The sequence below is a fragment of the Camellia sinensis genome, chromosome 5 (assembly GCF_055761805.1).
Source record: "Camellia sinensis isolate YWXY chromosome 5, ASM5576180v1, whole genome shotgun sequence".
In the NCBI taxonomy this organism is placed as follows: domain Eukaryota; kingdom Viridiplantae; phylum Streptophyta; class Magnoliopsida; order Ericales; family Theaceae; genus Camellia; species Camellia sinensis.
In genome coordinates this window covers 170,622,703-170,650,156 of record NC_138965.1, presented here as the reverse complement: position 1 = coordinate 170,650,156, position 27,454 = coordinate 170,622,703, and the positions used below count along the sequence as shown (strand labels likewise).

The 27,454-nt window shown below is 34.5% G+C and overlaps 1 protein-coding gene across 10 annotated transcripts; it reads left to right on the top strand.

Annotated features, from left to right (window-relative positions):
• The first annotated feature begins 259 nt into the window (after positions 1-259).
• LOC114295107 (dolichyl-diphosphooligosaccharide--protein glycosyltransferase subunit STT3A) lies at positions 260-27,267 on the top strand. Of its 10 annotated transcripts, none has more exons than XM_028239307.2 (23): positions 260-490; positions 627-689; positions 1,940-1,995; positions 2,113-2,184; positions 2,356-2,461; positions 2,644-2,694; positions 6,409-6,504; positions 6,699-6,758; positions 6,837-6,950; positions 8,500-8,586; positions 10,923-11,026; positions 11,160-11,255; positions 12,203-12,323; positions 12,459-12,539; positions 12,626-12,757; positions 12,863-13,132; positions 23,217-23,360; positions 23,878-24,064; positions 24,139-24,236; positions 26,220-26,299; positions 26,396-26,483; positions 26,643-26,732; positions 26,841-27,267. In XM_028239307.2, exons 1-23 carry the CDS (start codon positions 368-370, stop codon positions 26,898-26,900), a joined length of 2,379 nt encoding a protein of 792 aa, XP_028095108.2. In that variant the 5' UTR covers positions 260-367; the 3' UTR covers positions 26,901-27,267. The 10 variants fall into 10 exon arrangements, with proteins under 10 accessions (XP_028095108.2, XP_028095101.2, XP_082726549.1 ...); XM_028239300.2 differs by having other exon boundaries at positions 26,838-27,267; XM_082870423.1 differs by having other exon boundaries at positions 279-490; positions 2,113-2,200; positions 26,838-27,267.
• The last annotated feature ends 187 nt before the right edge of the window (positions 27,268-27,454 follow it).

The window sequence follows — 27,454 nt, the reverse complement described above, 5'->3', positions numbered from 1 at the left end:
CATTGATTTTAATGAAAATAGATAGACAGTTTAGATTAAGAATAAATAAAAAATTTAAATTTAAATTAACAAAATTGAAATTTTATTTTGTTATGAAAATCAAATTCTCAATTTTTTGTTGTAATTTTCCTCAATTTTGAAAAATATAAAAAAAAATTTAAAATAATCAAGAAAAAATACCTCTAAAAAAAAAAAAAACACAATCCCAAACCACCTCTAAAAAGCATTTGATGTTTTGTCACCAAAAACCCCCCATACATGATACTACTGTTAATCGCAGGGATAATCTCGTAGTTTCAGTTAAGCAGCTTCACACACACACTCTCTCTCTCTCTCTCTCTCATTTCAGAGCTTCGCTTTGCCATCAATGGCTGCCTTAGAGATCGCCAAAGCCAAAGCATCGAGTCTACGATACGCATTTGGAAATGTTCTCTCATTCCTCATCCTCCTCCTCATCGGACTTCTCGCGTTTTCGATCCGACTCTTCTCTGTAACCACTCATACAATCATCTTCAACGTTCTTTTCATACTTATTTCTGTGTCTTCCTTTATTTGCATACATTTACTGGATACGATCGTTCAATGATAGTCAAAATGCGTAGTCTGTCGTATGAATTTTGTTTCAGGTTATAAAGTACGAGAGTGTGATTCATGAGTTCGATCCTTATTTCAATTACAGAGTGACTCAGGTTTCATTTCTATAAATATTATCTACTTCTCTTTTTCTTTTTTCTTTTTCCCTTTCTTTCTTCCATTGAACTGAGTTGAGAATGTAAAAGCATCAATTTTGAGTTTGTATGTTGATGATTGTGACCAAAGTATCCAATTTTGTATAATTGAGGAGTTTTGAGGAAAAAGAAAATGTGGGAATTCCTGAAATTGTACATACAATGACTAGTAATTTTCAAGTTTGGTAAAAGTAGGAATCAATTCACCTTGTTTCCCTTGGACCTCATAAAAGGGTAATGAATTGAATTTCATGTGTACAGACTCGTTAGCGCGCACTTGTTCTTACCACTTATTAGAAATCATGCGAACTTTGTGTGAAAACTATAAAAAAACAATTGTGAAAGAGTCAAATGTGGTAAAAAAATATAATTGGGTTTAGTACTTTGAATGGTTGTATTTTGAGAAAAACTTGAAAACCTCGAAACTGGCTTTCATCTTCCTCTTCAAATTTATAGCCTATGTTACCCTTGGAAATTACCAAAATCAATTCAGTGATTTTTGCATATGAGTTAATTACTTCAAGAAATTTTTAATGATAATGTAATTCCTTGCAAATTCAGCTATCCACTTTATGCCATGCTATGCTTGTCAGATAAGTAGATAGGAATGGATGCGATATAACTTATACGGTTTGTCTAAGTTTTCTAAATTCATGAATTGGATGAACATTTGAGTTTTAACTACTGCAAACAACAGTTTAAAAAAAAAAAAAAAAAAAAAAAAAAAAAAAAAAAAAAAAACTGCTACGAGTTAAATAAACTAATGGGATGCTCAAGTTTGGATAATTTGAATACCTCTTGTAAATAGTTTAATTCGTTTTCCACCATGAGGATCCGCACCTGCAGCTGACATACTGAAAGAGCTGTGGCTCTATTCCAATTTCTTACTCCCTTTCAATCGCATTTAGGAGGACTTCAGTTTAATAAATTTAGAAATTTTTGCTTATAAAAAAACTAGAATATCCCTTCCTGCCAAATCAGAAGTATATTAGCATGTATGTTGATGGCATTCATATGGTCAGGTGGTTATGGAGGTGGAATTTATATTCTCTAGCCCATAAAGTATTTGGTAGCTAATTGTGTAATATAATTTATTGAAACTTGTGCAGTTTGTATCGAGTTATCTTATCTAGTGCGTGCTTCACTTCATTTAATTATTTTGCAATAATTTTAAAGCATATTGAAGATGACAAGAATGTTTTTGATTTCAGTATCTCATAAAGAATGGAATATATGACTTTTGGAATTGGTTTGATGACCGGACGTGGTAATTTTTATTCAAGTGGTTGATTAGTTTGTTTGACAAAACTCCTGTGTACTTATTCTACTATAGGTTGTTGTTTAATGAATGTAAAGTGACACTGCATATTTGACTTGTTCTAAGGTATCCTCTTGGACGTGTGATTGGTGGAACTGTATACCCTGGATTGACATTGACAGCAGGCACCATGTGGTGGTGTGTATTTAAGATTGTGAGATTAAGGACATTAGTTTTCATTGTGTTCTTTGCTAAATGAGTGAATTCTGTAAATTTGGTTTTCCTAATACTACAAAACAATCAGAAGGGTGAACGTGAGTGAGTTTTGCTGTAGTTATTTTTGATACTTTTTTTTTTTTCTCATGGCAGGATACTGAATTCTTTGAATATTCCTCTATCATTGGAAACCGTTTGCGTATTTACGGCTCCAATATTCTCGGCTAATGCTGCATGGGCAACCTATCTGCTAACAAAGGTTCACTTTCCGGCTAGATTTATTTGTACTTTGGAACATGTTATTATTTTTATTTTTGTTATTATTTTTGATATGTTGGAACATGTATTTTATAACCTTATAGTGGTATATATATATTGTTTTTACTGTGAATTTTCTACAAACTGATATTTGTCAATCTTGTTCAATTGGCCTTCATGTAGGAAGTTAAGGGCACTGGTGCTGGACTGACTGCAGCAGCTCTTTTGGCTATGGTAAATTATATACCGGGTATTTTTACCTTTATTTATTTTTATTCATTTTATGGAATTTTGACTTTGAGCAGCAGTTTCCAACATATAGCATGCATGTTCTTCTTTTTTATTTTATTTTAGTTTGTGTTTTTAAATAACATGCCCCCTCTGTTATATCAAATTATATATTTAATATACATTCTGTTACGTATCCCCAAATATATATTTTTTTTGAAGTTAGTAAATGACGTATAGGCAGAGGAAATTTACTTAATAGTTTGTTTGATTATGCCTTGTTAGTCTATAGTTAACTTCCTGCGCTATCATACCTTTTTTAAATTCCTTGGGTTTTGTTTAGTTTCATGGTTCCATTAAACTTATACTAGCCATAGAATTTGAAACGACTCTGCAGTTTGGAATAATATGAAGTACCTTTAGATAATCATTTCGTTAGAATTTGGTGTGTTGCCAAGATTTTGAAAAGTGGTTGCAATTGCCGTAATGGTTGCGGTGACGCAGTAGCGGTTGAGGGGTGTAAAGGTCATAGCGTAACAGTTGCGGTAATTGGAACCGTGATTTTTTTTTTTGGCACAATTTCAAGAAAACTTACTGATATACATATATATATGTATATTTTTTTTTCTTCCAAAATCACATTTATTGGGATTTGAAATAAATTTTGATCAATTTTTGTTAATTTTTAAATATGATCCAATATATTTCATATTTTCAAATCACTATAAAAGGAGCTTTTTACATTTTATTTCAATAGTTAATGATTTTAAGAATAATTTATTTTAAATGTTTACAAATTATTTTTTACCAATACCTGAACTAACTAAATAAAAAATATTCACAATTATTAAATGCAGGATTATAAAATAAAAATTGTGCCATAAATTAAAAAAAAAAAATTTCATATAAAATTTTTTCTTTGGGTTTGGATCATTTGAGCATTTGTTCTTTTTTTGTAAACTTTTATTTATTTATTTTTTTGAAAAATGAAGTTATTCAGAATATTGTAAAAGGGTGTAACGGAGTCTAATGGACAGTTACGGCCGTTACATAACACCGAAATGGCTATTGCACATGTGAATTTCCGTCACACTGCTGTAGCGGCCGTAACAGATGGTGGTAACTACCATAACCGTTACGTAACGTTACGTAACGTTTGCGGCCGTTTTTTAAAAACTTGTGTGTTGCTAATGATTAGATGCTTACGACCAAAGAATTCTTTTAGTTTCTTCCTATTACATTACACACATTTCATTAGAAATTTGTTCATCATTAGTTTTACTCAGAACAATGTGGGGTTTTGGACAGAGCTCAGAGGCTCTGCTTGGAGTCTTAATCTGTGGCTGGCAAGGTTTTGAAAAGTGGTTGCGGTCGCCGTAATGGCTGCGGTGATGTGGTAGCGGTTGCGGGGTGTAAAGGCTATAGCGTAACGGTCGCAGTAACCAGAACCGTGATTTTTTTTTTTTTCCGCACAATTTCAAAAAAATTTATTGATACGCATATATATATTTTAGAATCACATTTATTTGGGTTTAAAACAAATTTTGATCAATTTTTGTTAATTTTTAAATATGATCTAATATATTTTATATTTTCAAATCACTATAAAAAGAATTTTTTACATTTTATTTCAGTAGTTAATGATTTTAAGAATAATTGATTTTAAATGTTTACAAATTATTTTTTACTAATACCTGAACTAACTGCATAAAAAACATTTACAATTATTAAATAAAAAGATTATAAAATAAAAATTATGTTCTAAATTAAAAAAAATTACTTTAGGTTTGGATCACTTGAGTATTTGTTCTTTTTTTGTATGTCTTTTTTTTTTTGTTTTTTTTGTTTTTTAAAAGAAAATGAAGCTATTCAGAATGTTGTAAAAGAGTGTAACAGTGTCTAATGGACCATTACGGCCTTTACGGTACCGCTACGGCCGTTACACGTGAATTTTCGTCACACCACTATAGCAGCCGTAACGGGTGGCGGTAACTATCACAACCGTTACGTAACGGTTGCGGCCGTTTTTTAAAACCTTGGTGGCTGGTTACCTATTATGGATAATTTCAAAGTCAAACTTCTAAGTAAAAGATGGCACTATACTTGTTCAGATACTAAGAGTTTTACTAGAAGTATGTTGCTGCTGTTTACAATTGTAAAAATCCAAGTTTAATGGACAACTATGAAGCATGGACACTCCAAAATCAGTGCTGTGGCGGTGTCCGACACGGGGACACATACGAGACATGCCAGATGTCCCTATGGTTATCAGAATCCCGATCCGGATCTTACGATCCTACGATCTTACGATCCATTTAAGTACAATCGATCCGGATCGTGTAAAAATCTCCTTATAGGTAGGATCTTTCGATCTTGGTAGTGGGATCTTATAGGATCATGGAATCCCGATCCGAATCCGATCCTATCCGATCCAATTTACAAGCCTTATTTTGTATTGTATGACATATTTTATTGTAAATTTTATGTTTGTTGTCTAAATACCAATTTATGTGGTCAAAATAAATGATAAAAATTAAGTCGTATTGAATCAAATAGACTAAGAAAAACAAACTAGGAAACAAATTAGGAAACAAACATTCAAATATTACGGTAATTTAAGAAAATTAAATAGTCGGAAAAACAAACTTAGCTTTAGCGGAGTCTAACGAAGGTAAGATGATTGCAACTTTATCCCAATTTTTGGAGAGATTATTTTTGTGACTTGAATCCGCTCCACCAGGGATGCTAACGACAAATCTTATCATTCGGTTAAGCTACTCTTTTGAGTTCTTAATCTATTTTCATATCCAACTTTATTAAATATTTTTTCTTCACTTTTTATGCTTTATTGTAGATTGTGAATTATTTTGTTATAGAATTCTTCTTCTTCTTCACCTTCTTTTTTGCTAAAATACAAAACTTTTACCATCGAGTTTTCTATTGTATATTATTATATGTACATTTTACATGGAGTATTATATTTTTCACAATATTTTCACTTCTTTTTAATAAAATATAGGCTCATTTTGTGTATACTTTATAAGAAATATTTATTTAAATTAAATTATTATGTAATTTGTATTTTTCGGTAGGATCTTACGATCCTCGATCCGATTCTACGATCCGATCCTATAAACACCTCCAACGATCCAATGTAGGATCCCGATTTTAACAACCTTATGTCCCTTTAATTTAATAATTTTTTTGTAGGGGACACGGCATGGGGCATAGCGGGGCTATTTCTTTTCTTTTTTTCTTTTTTTCTTTTGTCTCTCTTATTTAGTGCTTTTGTGAAGAATATTGTTGGATGTTGAATGTTTTCCCCTTCTCGTCTTAGTTCTTGTTATTGTTTATTATGATTTTTTTGTGAATGGAAGATCTATTAATTTGTTTAAATGTAGTGGTTATGTTTATTGAATTAATGTTACTATGGTAATGTTTGTTAACGTTGATTTAAGATGAATGTAATATAAATCTACATAACGCATAAAAATAAATAAAATAAAATTCGCCATGTCCCCCGCCGTGCCCATGTCCCCATTTTTTGATAATTGCCGTGTCCCGTGTCCGTGTCCGTGTCCGTATCTGTATCCGTATCCGTATCCGTATCCGTATCCGTATCCGTATCCGTATCCATATCCGTATCCGTATCCGTATCCGTGCTTCATAGATAGACCATAACATTTTACTTGATGTTCTTTGTCCTGGTATTTTCTGCAGGTTCCGTCCTATATATCTCGATCTGTGGCCGGCAGCTATGACAATGAAGCTGTAGCTATATTTGCTTTAATCTTCACTTTCTATCTATATATAAAGGTTAGATTTTGATATGGTCAATGCATCATTTCCCCTTTGGTTCTATAGTTCCTACTCAAATGAACTTCTGTCAGTATCCATTTTATTGGATAATAGTTTGACCTCCTTTTATTTCTCTCTCATGTTTCTTTTTTGCAAAAATCTTACCTAAACCATTGTCGTATATTCTGACATTCATTGCTCATAACATGCAGACATTGAACACAGGATCTCTCTTTTATGCCACTTTAAATGCCCTAGCATACTTTTACATGGTAGGCTTTGTTTTTCTAATGTTCACTTTATACATCTAATTCAAATTATGTTTATCAGCTTATTGTTTCCTCTTTCAGGTTTGCTCTTGGGGAGGGTATACCTTTATTATTAACCTTATTCCAATGCATGTTCTTCTGTGCATTGTAACTGGTTGCTATTCTTCTCGGCTTTACATTGTGTATGCTCCACTTGTAAGTATCTGGACACACTCATGAAGCTTGGATGGCAGTCAAAAACAATTGATGCATGAATTTTAGCATGAACACTATAGAATGCATGTTGCTACTTTTAAAGCTTGGAAAAGAGAAGACTCGAATGGAACAAATGTGGTTTAAGAAAGCTCAATTTCACAAATGTGGGTTGTTTGCAATTTACAAGAATTTTGACGAAATGTGGGAGGGTTTGGTTGGGGGGCAGATGGATTGGGACATGCAAAGATATAGAGGGTGCGAAAAGACTTTGTCCAACTAAAAGCAGATGTAAACCTTAGTGGTGTGTGCATGCAAAAAGAGGCTGCCATTAATGGTTTATCAACTTTAATCATTCCATATCAGTCATTTGCCTTGAATTAAAATTTTATCTTGATTTTTCTTTTTATTTATTAATGGGTTGGTTGGGGCTTCAGTTATAAGATTTTGTTTTATTTGTGAACAGTGGTGGCTCCAAATGTTTTTTTCAGGGTAGACATTTATTATTGTTTTTTTTTTTCTTTTTTTTGTCTTTAACTCTTTTAATTAGGTTTTCTTTAATTTTTATGAAGAACTTTTTTTTTTCCAAAATCTGAAAAAAAATTTAATTTAATTGACAAAATAACTTTTTAAGATGCTTATTTCATTTTTTGTATATGTTTTTATTATTTATTATTCCTTTAAATTTTTAAATTTTTAGGGTCTTTTACTCTAAAAATTCCTAAAAATGTAAAACAATGAAGAAATTTTGAAAAACATTACTGAAGACCAAAAAAAAAAGATTTAAAAATTTGTTTTTTTGAAGTAGAGCTAAAAGTTATAAAAAAAAAAATTTTACTAATAACATAAACAAAATCACACTTACCAATATGTATCATTTTTTTTCAACAAATTCACAAGTTTAAACTTCTCAAATCATAAATAAAAGAGAATTTTAATATATGAATGCTATTTTTTTGACAAAAAACATGTAGAATCTTTTAAATTTGGTCAAAGAGCGATTAAACAAATCTGAAGATCCAAAATCTCAAAATGTGTATATTTATAAGGGAAACATACCTGAGATATCAACTGTACTTGATAAATCCTTTAACAGTCCACTATCAACCGCCAAGCTGTTCAATGTCTTCTTATGAGAGGTGAGAAATGACAATTTAAACAACTGGAGATGTTTGGAATTTTTTTAAGGGTGGCAAATGACAATCTCGACAGCTTAGGTTCAATTTTTATTTATTTTTAAATGTGACAATCAACAATCCAAGCAACTCTTTTTCAAATTTTTTTAGAGGTGACAAATGATAAATCAAAAGATACATGCACCGCATATATACAAAAGAAATAAAAAATCTCACATATATGTAGTGCTGCCCCTGTTTGTGAAGTGGCTACCATATCCCCCTTTTTCCTAATTTGGCATGTTGTTATTGTGAATTAAAAAACTTGACAAAAATTTAGTGTGAATCACGAGCTCATGTAATAATGGAGGGATATCTATCCAATTTATTCAAGACTTTTATTTGTTCTCTATAATGTTGTAGCTTTTGCAATGCAGCTTGTCTTAGGAACATTGTTAGCCGCATTGGTGCCTGTTGTTGGTTTTAATGCGGTTATGACATCAGAACATTTTGCATCATTTTTGGTGAGTTCTGTACTAATAAATGACCTTATATTTGGCATTGTTTATGTCCATTTTGTTTACGTAAGGATTTAGTTTCATGGAACTATATATTGCTGTAATATGGGAGATGTTCTCAAAGTGGTGGTAAAAAAAACAATTGGGGTTTTTGTATGTTGTGGTTGAGCCGTTTCATGAAACAAACTATCTTTTTACGTGGATAGATTACGGTTTACAACGAGGAGGATAATGGAATGAGAAATAGCATCCTTGGTCATGAAACTAGTTTTATTGAGAAACAAATGGCTTTTGGAAGTAAATAAGAAATTTCAAAGTGGGTATTTAATGATGTGGATGCTTGACAAGCAAGGTAGTTGTTTCCTAGTAGTTTGTAGCAAGGACTTCTGATCTGTGAGTCTTTAAGAGGACTGTGATATTTGCAGTAGGCAATTGTGAGTTGATGATACTATGGATGGAGAGTTGGCATTGTGATTTACCAAACCAAACTAAGTTTTGTGTCCCATTCAAGTAGGGTTGGCTACTTGAATAATTTTTTTCATTTTTTCTCTATCAAGGGCTATATGCTCAATTTAATTAAATAAATACATATATTTGTTTATTGTTGCATCCCATGTCAACTTAGGCCTTCTTTCCCTCCCACTTGGTGTCCTAATAAAATTTTATTGGGTGAAAATCACAAACAAGACGTTTGACAAAAATACATGGACACCCTCTCACATTTCAATTATATCATGAACACCCCTCATGTTTGAAAGTTGTATTAACTAGACCCCAAATGCTTCTGATGCTACTAACACCAACTCTTTCTACTGATTTCAGCAAAAATAATTAAAAATATTCTGAAAATGCTTCTCTTTGTCTTTACCCCTTGTTAGTTAAATGAGGGGTGTATTTGTCATATCTTCTTGACTCAGGGGTGTCCATGATTTGCTCACTTATTCACAGTTTATGATGCATATTTGCTTGAAAGAAATGCTGATATTAATATTTGCTCGCTTGTCCAAACAGTGATTCTAAGAGCAGCAATAAACATTTAACAGAATCATTTATATTCAAAACAATTACTGTCAGCTCATTTGGATTCCATGTGGAACATCTTGCATACAGCTGCATTAACTCTATTGGATGCCCTAACAACTCATTTTCAATGACAGTCACCATCTCCTTCACAATTGAGGATCTTTCATTGCCAAACTGAACATCAAAGACACTACACTTACACAAAATGAATGCACAGACTGTAAGAGCATTTCCTATTAAAAATCCAAATCAAATCCAATTAAAGATTCAAACATTGGGATAAGGAGCATCCAAATTTCATTCATATCATAAAATCACATTCGGTATATTATGAGCATCCTATTAACCAATAAACCTTAGAATTCAAAACAAAATAGCTTATATGCGCCAATAAAACAACAGGTTTCATACACCAAAACACCCAGATTTTGTGCTGAAAAAATTCAGAAGCCAAAATCAACTTCACTGATGCACTTCAAAAAAGAGGGTTTTGAGTGCTCTTTGTGGAACCTTGAAAGTCAGATGTTCTCAGTCGAACATCGAACAAAGAACTATGGGTGTTCGTCGTTGTAGGATCCTCTTTGTATAGTGGGGTTAGGGTTTGTATTGAAGATGGAAATGGATTATCAGACCATCGTTCATTGTTGTTAAATGAAAAGGAGAGATATTCTCAGAGATAAAATTGTTTGCTGTTCTTTGACCAGATATTTTCTTGACATTTATGGTCTTTTAATGTCTATAGGGTTATGGCTGATGCAACTTCCAAGTCTGAGGGGGTGTCTGATATATTTTAAATCAAAAATGCTAGAGGCCCCAAAAATTCTACCAAATATTTGACAAATGTCTCACATGGGAGTGGGTCGCTCACTCATATTTGGTAGAATTTTTGGTGTCCCTAGCATAACTCATTTTAAATGTGAGAGGGTGTCATGTATTTTTACCAAATGTGAAGGGGTTGTCCTTGATTTTTACCCAATTTTAGCAGTTCATTCCAAGGAATAAAATATGACACTTTTATAGAAGAAGATTGAGTTGAGATGAAAGAAAAAATTATCTAAGGAATGTGCCTTAAATTCAAATAGAGACGTTGTTAATCTGGTTTTGCCTAAGCCCTTTTTCCATACTACCACCTAGTTGGTAACCTGGCATGGGATTGGTTCGCCCAACCTAAATATGATGGGCTCAAGTCTGCTTGTTTTCTTGCATATCACCTTCATTTGAACTTTTGTTTTATTGTACTTTATGCCGTTGCGTAATCAAGTTATCTACTTCCTTTTTCCTGTTTGCATTTGTTCTTGATACTTATTTTCCATCTGCAGGTTTTCATTATTATCCATGTGGTGGCTCTTGTCTATTATATCAAAGGAATTCTCTCACCAAAAATGTTTAAAGTAGCTGTTACCCTTGTTATATTTGTTGGCCTGTACGCTTCCGTTGGCTCCAGTTTCTTCAAAACCTGTTCAAAGAACTATAAAATTACTATTGATATTGACACTCACCTACTCAGGAATGTTCTTTTTTGACTTACTATATGTATTTATGATTCTACTATTCAGGTTTGTCTGTGGTGCTGTAATAGCCGTACTGATAGCATTGGTAGCTTCTAGCCCAACAAAGGGATGGAGTGGACGAAGTCTCAGTCTGCTTGATCCGTAAGTAACTTATCTTACAATTTATGCCATTACCTTGTATGGCTGGTTATTTCAGTCTTCTGAAGAGGTAGTAAGGGAACTTAAAATGATTTTGAAAAATAGGAGGGAAACAAGTTATCTTCAGATGTCACGACCGCATTCTGTGTTGGTTTGGTTTGGTGGTATTCATTTGTTCTGCACTACATATGCTTAGAATCAATACAAGATCTTGCTCTGTTCTTGGTTGGATGCCTGCTGAACTGAACCAACTTGAGAATTGATTGGTCCTTGAAACGTATTCATTGAGAAGGACTTCTCTTCTCCGCTGGCTTTTCCCTACCAACCTTTATAAAGTGGATAACCTGCTCCCCTTTGTTACATGAGGGTGCCTTACTCTTGGACTTTGGACTTTTATGTTGGTCAGTGATTAGGCTTGACTGATAACTTTGTAGTTGATTGATGACATGTTCAACTTTTGAAGTATTAATATTTAGGTAATTCTAACTGCCAATACTTGTTTGATATTCAGGTTACCATAGGATACCATGGTGTTTGGGTACAGCCAACTCAGTTTGGTTTTAACCTGGGTGAATGCAGTTTTTGCTCGGTTGCAGTGATAGTTCTATGTGAGATGTGAAATTGTTTTTCAGGTTCATTGATTGATTATAGGTTTGATGGTGATTTCAGGAACTTAAGAATGTAGATTTTTTAATTTTTAATTTCTTTTAATTTTATTTTTCTTGTTCTGTTTGTTTTTTGTGTTTGTTTTGTTTTCTTAAATCTCAATGCTTGTGGTACTATTGGAAATGCTTTAAGTTAATTTTTATTTTGTTCTCTTTTGAATGAGAGAATATTGATTATGCTGAACCAAAAAGGAAGCTGTCACACTTATAATACTTTTTGCCATCAGATCTGTTTCTAGTTGTCCTGGCGTTCTCTGACATTTTTCCTCCTATGAATTGTGACAGAACTTATGCAAGCAAGTGTATACCAATTATTGCTAGTGTTAGTGAACATCAACCACCTACTTGGCCTTCGTACTTTATGGACATCAACGTTTTGGCATTCTTGGTTCCAGCTGGCATTATTGTAAGTTCTGGATGGTCGACTCAACTTTTTTCTTGTGGCTGTCTGTGTCCTTTTCCATTCTTAAATTTATTGTTTACTGTGAAGTTTTGAACTGCTCACCTTTACGCCATTGTTTCTTTTGTTTGCCATTGGCAGGCTTGCTTTTTGCCGCTATCTGATGCAAGCTTCTTTGTGGTTCTTTACATAGCAACATCAGTATATTTTTCTGGAGTCATGGTAAGGACAATTTGCTCCATCCAACTCCACCTTGTTTTCTTTGATTTCATTCTTGGTCATCATTGTGTTTTGGGTTGACATTACAGGTGCGTCTAATGCTTGTACTTGCTCCAGCAGCATGCATAACATCTGGAATTGCTCTTTCTGCAGCTTTTGATGTTCTTACACGTTCAATCAAATTTCAGTTACCTGGATTATCAGAAAATTCCCAGATTGATGTAATTATGTTATAATCTTTCTGTGTATTATGACATTCTTCTAACTACTCTCAGTAAAAATTCAGCTTCTGAACTAATATTGGTCTCATGGTGCTGGCTACGAAGGCAGGGGATGCCATTTCTGGTAGAGATGTCACACAAAATGAACCGATGACGACTGAGAAAAATGAAGATCTGGCAAAGCGGCCTTTGAAAAAATTTGACAAAAATGAAGATTCGTCAAAGGAACAACCTTCTAAAAGGAACAAGAAGGAAAAGGACAATGTGGAGAATATTTCTGCCAAGTCTCAGACGGAAAAGAGGCTTCTGGTTTTGCCTTCGGAAGCATCTGCTATTGTTATTTTTTTGCTTGTGTTGCTGGGTGCCTTTTATGTGGTATGTACACTTTCTTCATTTCCTCAATGAATCATAATTGCATGTTGTCTTTTTCTAGCATAGAGAGCTACTATGTTATATGCTGGAAATTTGTGTTATAATAAGATAATGGCATGTATATAATATGATAGTGGTGTTGGTGGTAGATAGTGGCATGTATAGAATATGATAGTGGTGTTGGTGGTAGATAGTGGCATGTATAGAATATGATAGTGGTGTTGGTGGTAGATAGTGGCATGCATATAATATGATAGTGGTAGATAGTGGTAATATATAATATGTAAGTGGCATATAATGGGTTATAATGATGTTTGTAATATCTCCTATATAAGGAGTGTCATTTGGTCTTGTAAAATAAGAAGTTTTGAATATAACAGAAATATATTCCTTCTTCCTCATATTTTCGGAGTTCTTCTTCCTCATATTTTCTAAGTTGGTATCAGAGCAACAAAAAACACAGCAGCCCTAAAACCGTCATAGCCATGTCGGAAGTCACGTCCGAAACCACTTCAACCCCTGCCGCTGCCATTCCGGTGAAAACGTCCAACTCTCACTCTGTCCAAATCACCACCATCCGCCTAAATGGTGATAATTTTCTCCGCTGGTCACAATCTGTCCGGATGTATATCCGTGGGCAAGGAAAGATCGGTTACATCACTGGTGACAAGAATGCTCCTGCTGTTAATGATCCGCTGTTCGACAGTTGGGACGCTGAAAACTCCATGGTTATGACATGGTTGGTCAATTCCATGGAGGAGGATATAAGCTCTAATTACATGTGCTATCCTACTGCACAAGAATTGTGGGATAATGTTTGTCAGATGTATTCTGACCTAGGAAATCAATCTCAAGTTTTCGAATTAACTTTGAAGTTGGGAGAGATTCGTCAAGGAGATGATTCCGTCACCAATATTTCAATTCGTTGAAAAGGTTGTGGCAGGATCTTGACATCTTCAACACATACGAATGGAAATCGGTTGACGACTGCAACCACCACAAGAAAACTGTGGAAGACAGCCGTATTTACAAGTTTCTTGCCGGCCTCAACATTGAGTTCGATGAAGTGCGAGGAAGAATTATTGGCAGACCTCCTCTCCCATCCATTGGCGAAGTATTTGCCGAAGTCAGAAGGGAAGAGAGCCGAAGGAGCGTCATGCTTAAGAAAAAAGGTACTGGTGAATCAATTGAAATTTCTGCTTTAATTAGCGATGCTGCGGCCAACAAGGCTGCAAATTACCAGCGCAGGTTTGATGATAAGCCACGGGTCTGGTGTGATTTTTGCAACAAGCCTCGCCATACACGCGAAACGTGTTGGAAGATCCATGGCAAACCTGTCAACTGGAAAAGCAGCAAACAAGGAGAGAAGAATCGTGGCTTTCCTACCGCTAATGAAGCCGATTCAGGTCCCTTCAACAAAGAGCAGATTGATCAACTCTTAAAGCTGATAAAATCCAACTCCTCATCCGGTACTCCTAGTGTTTTGTTGGCACAAACAGGTAGAAATCCTAAAGCCTTCTCTTGCCTAAACTTCTCTCCGTGGATCATAGATTCCGGTGCCTCCGATCACATGACTAGTTTTTCCCATTTATTTAGTACCTATTTCCCTTGTTCTGGTCATGACAAAATCAGAATAGCCGATGGTAGTTTTTCACCTATTGCAGGAAAAGGATTTATTAAACTAACTGAGAAAATTAATCTCAATGCTGTTCTTCACGTCCCCAACTTAGCCTGTAACCTTTTGTCTGTCAGTAAACTATCTAAGGATTCTAATTGTCGTGTTACATTTTTTGAATCCCATTGTGAATTTCAGGACCAGAACTCGGGGATGATGATTGGGCGTGCTAGGATGCTTGAAGGTCTTTACTACTTTGATGAAGTACCTGTTAGTAATAAAAAAGCTCAGAGCTTTAATAGTACTAGTTCAATCTCTGTTCGAGAAAAAATAATGCTATGGCACTATAGGCTAGGACATCCTAGTTTTCTTTATCTGAAACATTTATTTCCAGAATTATTTAAAGGGATTGATTGTTCTTCTTTTCATTGTGAAAGTTGCATTTTTACAAAATTTCATCACTCTACTTATTTGCCAAAACCTTACCAGGCTTCCAAACCTTTTTATTTAATTCATAGTGATGTTTGGGGCCCTTCTAAAATCACTACTCTTTCTGGTAAAAGATGGTTTGTTACATTTATTGATGACCATACCCGCTTATGTTGGATTTATTTGATGAATAAAAAATCTGACGTGAAAAATTTATTCACAAATTTTTACAATATGATTGAAAACCAATTTCAAACCAAAATTGGTATTTTACATTCTGATAATGGAACAGAATATTTCAATGAGCAGTTGGGTGAGTTTTTGGAAAAAAAGGGGATTTTTCATCAATCTACATGTCGGGATACCCCTCAACAAAATGGCATTGCAGAACGAAAAAATAAACATCTACTTGAAGTAGCACGTGCTATAATGTTTTACATGCATGTTCCTAAATATTTATGGGGTGAAGCAATTTTAACAGCCTCCTATTTGATAAACAGGATGCCTACAAAGGTGTTAACATACAAAACACCTTTCGATTGTCTCAAAACTTTTTTTCCTGACACGAGGTTGTTTTCTGATTTACCCGCCAAAGTTTTTGGATGTACTGCCTATGTTCATGTTCCCAGCCAATTTCGTTCAAAACTTGACCCCCGTGCTATAAAATGTGTTTTTTTGGGTTATTCCTCAAACAAAAAGGGGTATAAGTGTTTCGATCCTCAAACCAAGAAATTTCATGTGAGTATGGATGTGTCATTTGTTGAAACAAAATCCTATTTCCCCAACACTTCTCTTCAGGGGGAGACAAGTGGAGTAGAAGACCGTTTTTGGGATATTTCTATCCCGCTCCCCAATGTCATTTATCCTACACAAAAACCACATCTGTCTGATAATGATCACTTAGGAGAACCAAGTTCTATGGTGCCTAGTCAAGAAGATTCTTGTTTAGGGGGAGAAGTACTACAAAATGATCTAAATCCTGAGCTTCAGGTTTATACTAGGAAGCGATTTCATCTGAGGAATAATGACCCGAATGTCCATCCTAATGACCCGAATGTCCACCCGAGTTCTGGCATCGAAATTTTAGGTAATCCTATTCCTTCTATTTCTGACCTTGATGTTCCTATAGCAATTAGGAAAGGTGTCCGAAATTGCATTAAACATCCTATTGCAAATTACCTCTCCTATCAAAGACTGTCTAAAAACCATAGAGCTTTCACATCTAGGATTTCACACTTGTTTGTTCCAAGGAATATACAGGAAGCATTGGATGATCCGAATTGGAAATTAGCAGTCATGGAGGAGATGAATGCTTTAAGGAAAAGTGGTACTTGGGAGATAGTTGATCTACCCAAAGACAAGAAAACAGTTGGGTGTAAATGGGTGTTTACGATAAAATGTAACGCAGATGGAAGCGTTGAGAGATACAAGGCGAGACTGGTGGCTAAAGGCTTCACTCAAACTTATGGGATCGACTATCAGGAGACGTTTGCTCCTGTTGCTAAAATAAATTCCATCAGAGTACTGTTATCTCTTGCAGTAAATTCAGATTGGCCTCTACATCAACTTGACATTAAAAATGCATTTCTCAATGGTGATCTTGAAGAGGAGGTGTTCATGAGCCTACCGCCGGGATTTGAGCAGAGACTTGGAAGCGACAGAGTATGCAGATTGAACAAGTCATTATACGGACTCAAACAATCACCAAGAGCGTGGTTTGAACGCTTTGGGAAGGCAGTTATCAGTTGTGGCTTCTCGCAGAGTCAAGCAGATCACACAATATTTTATAAACATTCAAAAAACAGTAAAATTGCAATTTTGATTGTTTATGTTGATGACATCATTTTAACTGGTAATGATGAAGCAGAGTTAGCAGCCCTCAAAGAGAAACTCGCAAAAGAATTTCACATTAAGGATCTGGGAGCCCTCAAGTATTTCCTCGGAATGGAATTTGCAAGATCCAAGGAAGGTATATTCGTTAATCAGAGAAAATATGTTCTTGATCTCCTTGGAGAAACAGGTATGCTTGGTTGTAAGATGGTGGAGACTCCGATCGAGCCTAACTTGAAGTTACAAGCTGCTAAGGCTGAAGAAGTCAAAGAGAGGGAACAATATCAGCGACTTGTCGGGAAATTGATTTACTTGTCTCATACGCGGCCTGATATTGCCTTTGCAGTCAGCATGGTAAGTCAGTTCATGCACTCACCAGGGGCAGAGCACTTTGAGGCCGTTTATAAGATCTTAAGATATTTGAAAGGAACTCCAGGGAGAGGCTTACTGTTCAAGAAACATGGACATCTTCAAGTTGAAGTATACACAGATGCAGACTGGGCAGGAAGTGTTACAGACAGGAGATCAACATCCGGATATTGCTCCTTTGTAGGTGGGAACCTAGTTACATGGCGGAGTAAAAAACAGACTGTGGTAGCTAGAAGTAGTGCAGAAGCAGAGTTCAGAGCTGTTGCCCATGGAATCTGTGAAGTAATGTGGATTAAAAGAATTCTTGAAGAATTAAAGCTTTCTCACCCGACACCTATGAAGGTCTATTGTGACAACAAAGCAGCTATATCTATAGCTCATAATTCAGTTCTACATGATCGCACAAAACATATAGAAGTGGATAAACATTTCATCAAGGAGAAAATTAATGCTGGCATAATCTGTATGACCTACCTTCCAACAGGTGAACAATTAGCTGATGTGCTAACAAAGGGACTACACAAGAAGCAATTTGATAAGCTGACTAGCAAGCTGGCTATGGAAGATATCTTCAAACCAGCTTGAGGGGGAGTGCTGGAAATTTGTGTTATAATAAGATAATGGCATGTATATAATATGATAGTGGTGTTGGTGGTAGATAGTGGCATGTATAGAATATGATAGTGGTGTTGGTGGTAGATAGTGGCATGCATATAATATGATAGTGGTAGATAGTGGTAATATATAATATGTAAGTGGCATATAATGGGTTATAATGATGTTTGTAATATCTCCTATATAAGGAGTGTCATTTGGTCTTGTAAAATAAGAAGTTTTGAATATAACAGAAATATATTCCTTCTTCCTCATATTTTCGGAGTTCTTCTTCCTCATATTTTCTAAGTTTATATAGTTGACTGATTTATGCTGTTATGCTAATTTGCTTTGCCCTTTGACCATCATCATGGAAGAGGGATACATTCATTTTTTATCATCCTTGTCCACCTTATGATTGATTTCAAGAATATTATAGATGATACCTTCAACTTCTCTGAAAGTCCTTCTGCATGGGATAAAAATGCCTTTAATTCTTATTTGACTGTTGTATAGGCTAAAAACCTCCCTTTTGACTATTTTGTATCGTTGGATCTCTAGGGAGTAAAACTTAACCTAGAAATTTTGGAATTTGTTGAGAACTAGGAGATTTGAGGTGTGTATATAGTGTCGTCTCCTTGATGTACATGGGCAACATCCTCTTTTGATGCTCTCCTTAATAAATTGTCAAAAAAGAGAAAAAGAAAAAGAAGATATGATGCCTTTAGGCCTCATTTAGTTGTCAGGAAAAGAAAGTGAAGTACTGGAAAATCAACTTTCTCATGACTTTTTCTATGTTCAGTTAGCAAAAAGTTGTGGGACCCATATTTTTAACTTTCCCACTAGGATAAGGTTTCCCTCAAAACATGTTTTGCAAAATATACAAGATTTTGAATGAATCTCAATTGTTCACCTTTTTTGTCCTGACAAACGAATACATACGGAAAAACAAGTTTCCCTTTACTACACTTTTCTTCAGAACAACTCTCTCACACAAAATTCATGACAACTGAGCAGAGCCTTAAAGTCTAAACTACTTGTATACCAGACTTCTATCTATACAAGATATGGAAGCCCGTAGGAAAGAAAATTTATTTGAAAGGATAAGAAATTGTTAGTGCATGGATCACTCTTGCTATCTGGCAGGCCATGGGTGCGACATCATCTCCCACCTTAGGGTCTTCACCCTCCACATAGCAAGCCCTCAAGGTTGCTGTGATATCTCCTAAACAAATCATTGGGGTTAATTATGTGCCTAGACTAAATGGGGGCACACCATCCACCAAATATGGTATATTGACTCATAAGTGTGCCTAATACGTTAGTTGCAGGCTGATGCACCTAGTGAATGAGTCAAAGTATGGGATGCCTCGAGGCATGGCCTAGGGGACTACTAGGTCAAGCTGAACCACCCTTGCTTGACCATCCTTCTCAAAAATATTGTGGCTTGGCACCCTATAACTCAGCTAGGATAATCTCTCGCCAGGCCATGACCCTTTGTAACTCATTCCTATAGGCTCCGTTCAGTTATCAAGAAATTTGTGTTAGAAAATTGTTCCAAGGAAATGTTCCCAGAAAATTTGTAGTAAACTAAAGTAAAGGAAAAGGAAACTTGTTTTCCATATGTGTTCATTTGTTAGGAAAATGGAAGTGTATTGTTGAGATTCTTGCAAAATCTGGTATTTTTTGTCGGCCATGTTTTGAAGGAAAATTATCCTAGTGGGAAAGTTAAAGATATAGGTCCCACAACTTTCTTGCTAACTGAACATGAAAAAATTATGGGAAAGTTAATTTTCCTAGACCTTACTTTCTTTTCCTAACAAGTGAACGGTGCCATAGGGTATCCCAAGGGTTTCCAGGAGTACTGCCTGGCCAGACTGATGTACCTATGCTCAGCCACTCCCATTTGGTAGCCTATGTCTTTCTTTCACCCTGTAGTTGGGACTTCTATATACCATTACTATTATTATTATCACTACCTTGGCATTCTAGGCCTAGACATTCATCACTTGGGATCGTTGGAGGATTAAGGCTTGAAGGTTAGGACCAAGGGCTTGTCAAGGTTCTTGGCTCGTTCCCCTTAGTGAGAAACTCCTCCTTGATCGGTCAGAGAGAGAGAAAGAGAGAGAGTCGTGCTAACTCGAAGTATCATACCTACCACTTCACATGATGCCGTGATACACACCCTCTGAGGTGTCATACCTAGCATGCAACTTTTATGATACAAACCCCAAGGTCTGAATCATTGGACACAGGTAGACTTGATACCTCTACTCTGTCAGGCAAGGGGAGTTAGCCACGGGTCCACATATGAGCTAGCCTCCAACGGTCTAAGACCTTACAAACGGATATCCATACAATTTGATCAACATCTTCATTCTCTTGCTCAATTTCCCTATATGTTGTCCAAAAATAAAAAAATAAAAATTATTAAAAAAGAAAATGTAAATTTTTATTTTTTTTTTGGTCAGAGACTCAAAGCTTCAAATATGTTGGAAATGGCTGTTCACATTCAATGACATTATATCCAAAATTTATTTGCTAGTATGTTGTTGATTATTTCCAAATCATATGATGACATGAGCCCTAGGAATTTTAACAAAACTGATTCTATGAAAGTACTCCTAATCCTATGAAGCATGGGTACTCCAAAAATGTTGCCGTATAAGTACCGGGTACGGGTACCGGGTACACCAAAAACGCACCGGGTACGTTTTATACAATTAGTATAATGATGGGTAAGCGATGGGTACGCGATGGGTACGCTTTTGGGTACCCCGGGGTAAAAAAACAAGATTTTCTACAATTTAAAGGGTACCGGAGCAATTTTTTTGTCTATTTTAAAAAATTATATAAATTTGGGATTCTTTTGTAATAAATAAAAATTGAAAAAAATTAAAATTAGGGTTCTATTTGATTATCTCCTTCGCAGAAATACAAAGATTCCCAAGAGAGAAACGGTTGCCTATTGAAGAACTTCTTCAAGGGTGCTGATTCCAGTAAGCTTATCTTCGATTCTTCCTCCTCTTCTTCTTTGATTCTTCGTCCTCTTTCTTTCATTTTTTTCTTCCAGATTTTTGTTCTCTTTCTTCGCAACAAACAAAGAACGAAGAGGCCCTTTTTTTTTCCCATCGTTTTTCTTCGATTCTTCTTCCTCTTTTTTTCATTTTTTTTTTTTTTTTTTTTTTTTTTTTTCAGATTTTTGTTCAGTTTCTTTGTAGCAAACAAAAAACGAAGAGGCTTTTTTTTTCCCATCATTTTTCTTCGATTCTTCTTCTTCCTCTTTTTCATTTTTTTTTTTTCCAGATTTTTGTTCTCTTTCTTGGCAGCAAACGAAGAACAAAGAGGTCTTTTTTTTTCTTTGTTCTTCGATTCTTCTTCCTCTTTCTTTCATTTATTTTTAGATTTTTTTTTCTTTCTTCGCAACAAACAAATTGATTTGTTCTGTCCTCATGTTTTTTTTCCCCCCTTTGTTTTTTTGATTCGATTCTTTCCTCTTTGATTTTCTCTTTCTTTGATCCTTCTTCTTCCTTTTTCTTGAACTCTCCTTCATTTTTTTTTCTTGATATATATATATATATATTATTTTTTATATTTTTTTCCCCACAGTCACTGGAATTTCATGCAACTTGCAAGTCTAGAGCCTTCTCTGTAGTCATCTTCAAAAAAAAAAAAAAAAGTAATGTAAAATGACCCCTCTGTTATTTAACTTTGCCCTCTTCTTATTGTCGTAGATTGTAGTAGATTTACTTTAGTCTATGAAGCATGGACACTCCAAAATCAGTGTTGTGGCGGTATCCGGCACAGGGACATGCCGAGGACACGGGAACACGTACAGAACATGCCAAATGGCGTGTCCCTTTAATTTAATGATTTTTTTGTAGGGGACACGGCGGGGCTAATTTTTTTTTTTTTTTGCCTCTCTTATTTAGTGCTTTTGTGAAAAATATTGTTGGATGTTGAATGTTTTTCCCTTCTCGTCTTAGTTCTTATTATCGTTTATTATGATTTTGTTGTGAATGAATGATCTATTAATTTGTTTAAATGTAGTGGTTATATTTATTGAATTAATGTTACTATGTTAGTGTTTGTTAATTTTGATTTAGGATGAATGTAATATAAATCTACACAACACATAAAAATATATAAAAATAAATAAAATAAAATTCGCCGTGTTACCCGCCATGTCCATGTCCCCATTTTTTAGAAATTGCCGTGTCCGTGTCCGTGTCCATGCTTCATAGACTTTAGTATTGGTATTGTTGAAGAATGATTTACCTTTTTTTTTTTTTGTAATTTTTCTTTTTAATTATGTTATTGAACTTTAATTTGTATGTTGGATGTTTAGCTATAAATTTAAAATTTAAAAAAAAAAAAAATTGGCGTACCCCAGTCGTACCTATACCCTACTTTTTTTAAAAATTTCCGTATCAGCGCACCGCGCACCCGCACCCGCACCCGCACCCGTGCTTCATTGTCCTAATCTAAAATCCAAGATATCGCTTCTTCTTTGAAAATGCTTGATCTGAATTCTGGATGCTCTTGAAGTCACTGTGACATCAAAGTTGGTGCAAGTATTAGATGACTACTTTTTGCATGCATGTTTATAAGGCCTGCAATTTTATGGCTTTAATTCATGTTGTTGAAGCCCATTCCTTTCCCCAGCCCTCTGAAAATGTAATATAATGATTAAAGTGAACAGAAAGTTTGTGAATTTGAAAAGCCTAGTTGCATTTAGTTTACCTGTGATAATTGGTGATTGAGATAAAAATGAATTGCTTTTACTGGGTTTTGGGCATACCTTTAACTATATTTTCTCAGAACTAGTTTACTTATTGTTATTAAGAATATGGCATTTTGACTTTTCTGTGCTGTTATCAAGTTGAGTGGCCGTTGAATGTGCACCGAGCATATCATCTATCCTTCTGATGAAACCCCTTGCACTCTTTCTTTCTTTAAACATGAAGTGCCTATGAAACTATTCTCTCTCTGTTATTTCCCTCTAATGGAACATATTGCTGTGCAAACACAATTTTTTGTGTTAACCTTACCATTTTTTAGTGAACCAATTCTTACCAATTATACACCTTAGTTGGTACACCATAGGTAGTCGAAATTTTTTAGTTCACTTGTATTCTCTATTTTGTTAAATAGGAGGATATTATTATCATTTTTCTTATCCGGTCTTTTCTTGATTTTTGGCATTCTTTCCCTGATACCTTTAAATGTAACCGAGATATCTCCTTGAAGGTTCATTCTGTCTGGGCAGCAGCAGAAGCTTATTCAGCCCCTTCTATTGTTATAACATCTTATTCTCAGAGTGGGCTTCATGTGTTTGATGATTTTCGAGAGGCTTATGCATGGTTGAGCCACAACACTGAGGTGGATGATAAAGTAAGTCCATTCTATGCCTAGTTTATCCCTTACAGCATATATGCTTTGTTATTCTATGTTTGTTTTACTAAATATTTATTCTCGTTAGTTTCATGGTGACACCATTGTTTGAAAGTGCTGTTGCTCTATGACCTTTTTCATTTCTTGGTGTCTTTTCATTGTTATCAATAAAGTTGTTAGTGAAAAGTACAAGGGTTAAAAATAGAGATTCACAGAAAATAATACTTTGCAGGCTGCGATGACAATTGTATTCACCCATTTGGAGAAAAGCAATCAAATATTGTCTTCAAGAAACTTTATAACCAATGCATAAGTTCAGCATGCTCTCTTGCCTGAGTTGATAGTATAAAGAATGGGTTAAATTTCATTTGAATTTGCTGAATTTATGCAGCAGGTTTTATATGTTTTACTATGATACTAAATTCTGGTATCTTAACAAAATGAATATATGTATATATTTTTGGTAGGTAAATGAAGATATTTATGTTAACTGTTTCTTTGTATTAACTTCTTTCAGGTTGCATCTTGGTGGGACTACGGTTATCAAACAACTGCTATGGCTAACCGTACTGTCATTGTTGACAATAATACTTGGAATAACACGCATATTGCTACTGTTGGTACTGCGATGTCGTCTCCTGAAAAGGCAGCTTGGGAGATTTTCAACTCCTTGGATGTGAAATATGTTCTGGTTGTATTTGGAGGTTGGTTTTCTAATGTTGCTAAGATTATCTTACTTTGGGGAAACAAAACAATATTCTGAAGTTTGACTTTACAGGTCTTATTGGCTATCCGAGTGACGATATCAATAAGTTCCTGTGGATGGTTCGTATAGGTGGTGGTGTATTCCCTCACATCAAGGAACCTGATTATCTGGTAAGTAGTTATTTTTGTCAGTTTAATTTCTGATAGGAATTTGTGGTATTCCAATTGATGATGCTATGTTGCCGCACCAGATAATGATCTTTGAATGTGTTTGAGATGTACAAATCAGTAATTAGAAATTCACTGCATATAGTGGAATACTATGTATTATGCTACAATGTCATGCTTACATAACAAATATTTATACAATTGTGCACCAAGCAAGATTAAAATAATTCGTTATCTAAACTATTTGGGGTCAGTCATAAATATATTGGTCCCCCATCCAGCTCTACCCAGGGCGATAACTTCAGTCAAACTGCACCTAGTAAAATTTTCTTTCTATTTCAATCATTGCTAATTTTGATCTTCTTCCCTACCATTAGCTGCCTTCTTTGGAGCAGTTGTCAGCAAGGTTTCAAATTGTGGAATTGGCTTTGCTTATTGGTTGCGGTCATTGTGCAACGATATTGGGAGCATCAGTCAATGTGTGAAGGGAATCAGAAACTAAACTCATGAGATTTTTTCAAGCACATTTTTAACGCTAAAAAACTTGTTGATAAGTATTTTATGATCCAATTTATCAAAATTTGAATGTTTGTAATGGTTTTAATCAATGTTGTGCACCTAAGAACATGTTTTCTAAATGTTATTGAATTTTAGGTTGGTTTTAAGGCTTAAAAAGTGGAGAATTTCATCTAGTAGGGAATTGCACTATCTAGAGTATTTAGAAATGCTAGTAGAATAGATTAGATAATTCATAAAAATATAGTAATTGTAAGTCAATATTTGTTGTTACAATGGTAATACGAGAAATATGACAACACTAGTGGCTAATATAAGGTATGCTATATGTATTACCTCATTGATTCATGAGTTTACACGTAAAACAAATGACGTATATGACTCTTAATTGTTTGAATTAGTAGATTACCATTTAAAATTCATAGTTTTGATTTTAAATCGATTAGTTAGTAATATAGATTAATGAAATTAGGATTTTCAATTAAAGAATATGAAAATGAAGAATTTAAAAAAAGGAAAATAATTTAAAATAAAAGAATAATTTGAGTGTTAATGTTTAAGGAAGAATAAGAGATTTTCAGTTTAGAGTTTTACTTTTAAACATTTTTAATGACTTAACAGAGGTAAAATTGAATATCGTACCATAACAGTGACGTAATGGCTTGTAATCTGCAGTTGTGTGCAGCCTTGACTTTTTTTGTTATGGAGCTCCAAAATCCCTTTATGTAACAGCTATTACATAATGTAGCGGCCGTTTTTTAAACTCATGGTTGTCCATCTTTATTGCACAGAGCCAAAGCTTTCTGGTTAATTCTGGTTTATGGCTTCGAGTTTGATATATAATGTCATGAGAACTGATTTGTTTACATTAGAAACAACCCTTGCATTGTATCCTCTTGTTTAGAGATTGAAAAACTAGAGCAAGTGATTGAATGTTTCCTCTTGGTTTGCGTCTAAGCTTTGTTGTATGTCTTTTCTTTATTTGGTGGTAATAAAAGCTTACTTACCAAAAAAAAAAAAAAAAGAATGTTACAGATTACTTGACAAAAGTCTATGATATGGATAAATTAAAACGTAGAAAATGATACATCGTTTATTTTTCAGATTTAAAAATTGAAGTGTTGTCATGTTGACAAAAGTTCAAAACCTATTGCATATTTTTGCATGTCATTTGTTATTCTCCAATCATGAAACACTTGGTTCTCTGTTTTCTTTAGACATGCATGTCTATTACTTATTATTTTTTTTATACATGATTAGGTTCATGTATGCCTGTGCTTAGGTATATCTTATCTTTTGTGGATTTGTTTTATCTTATCATCTTTTGTTTTAGTATGGCCGAAAAAATATGATATATATATATATATATATTGTAGATTTCTTTTCTTTCTTTTTTTTTTAATTTATTTATTTGGTTTATTGATAATATGAGATTTTAACGTATTTGTACCTCATTTGTCTTTTGAAAAGAGAGATGGTCAGTACCGGATTGATTCCCAAGCCACTCCAACCATGCTAAATTGCCTCATGTACAAACTCACATATTTCAGGTGCGCCGTAGCAATGAACTTGCTTCATTTATTTGTGGAAGTTGTGTTTATTTTGGCCGTCCAGATTTTTACTTGGCGTTGTCTATTTTATCATAGATTTGTCGAGATAGATGGTAAAGGCTTTGATAGAGTAAGGCAGACTGAAATAGGGAAGAAACACTTTAAGCTTTCCCATTTTGAGGAGGTAAGATAATCGAAACACCAAATGTGTGGAAATTTAGGAATTGATTAGCTGTGGATCTTTGGATTGTCTTTTGAGATTTTCTGCGTCAGCTAAGCAAGAAATTAGTTTTGTCTTGTTTGTTATAAATTAGTTTTTATGGTTTATGTTCATTCATTCCAGGCATTCACAACTCACCATTGGATGGTTCGGATATACAAGCTAAAACCTCTGAAGAACAGGATCCGAGGAAAGACAAAGAAATCTAAAGCGGTACATAGAAGAGAAGCGAAGATTCCTCTATAGTTTTGTTCCATGTATATCTTGAGATTCGATCTGCTACTATATTGACTTGTATGTTATTATTCTTTGTTTTAGCAGAAAACTAGCTCAACAACTACCTCAAAGAGAAGCGGATCAAGAAAGAACCCTTGGCACTAAAACAGCAAATTTATAAGATCCTACATTAGGTCAAAGAGAAGGATTGTGAGGGCAAAGTTGGCAATCTTTCTTGCCGAAATGACAATGATCGATCAAAGATTTTGTAGCTCGTGTTCGATCTCGTACTTTCTTCTCCATTTATGTTCCACTGTTTCCCAAAGAGCATTATCAAAGCGATTTTGGACCAGTTAACTTGCTGGTATAGATGTAAAAGTAATGCATATTCCTAGAGCAGGGGATTAGGGATAGCTTTAGTTAGAAATGAATTATGTAATTCATGATTGCATGATGAGTTGATGCCCTAATTTTGATTATTATTTTGTTCAAATGAAGTTTTGATTATTATTATTATATTGTGGTTATCAAATTTTGACACAGAGAGAGCGGCTGAAACTTTGCTTTCTTAAACTAATGTATTGCCCTTTAAAAAAATCTGAAAAATTAGAAAAACAAGAAAATTAGTTAAATTATGGGTAGTAGATAATATATATTATATTAATAATAAGTTTTCTTCAAATTTAATCCAGATAGATAAATATGAGAGACTCTTGCAT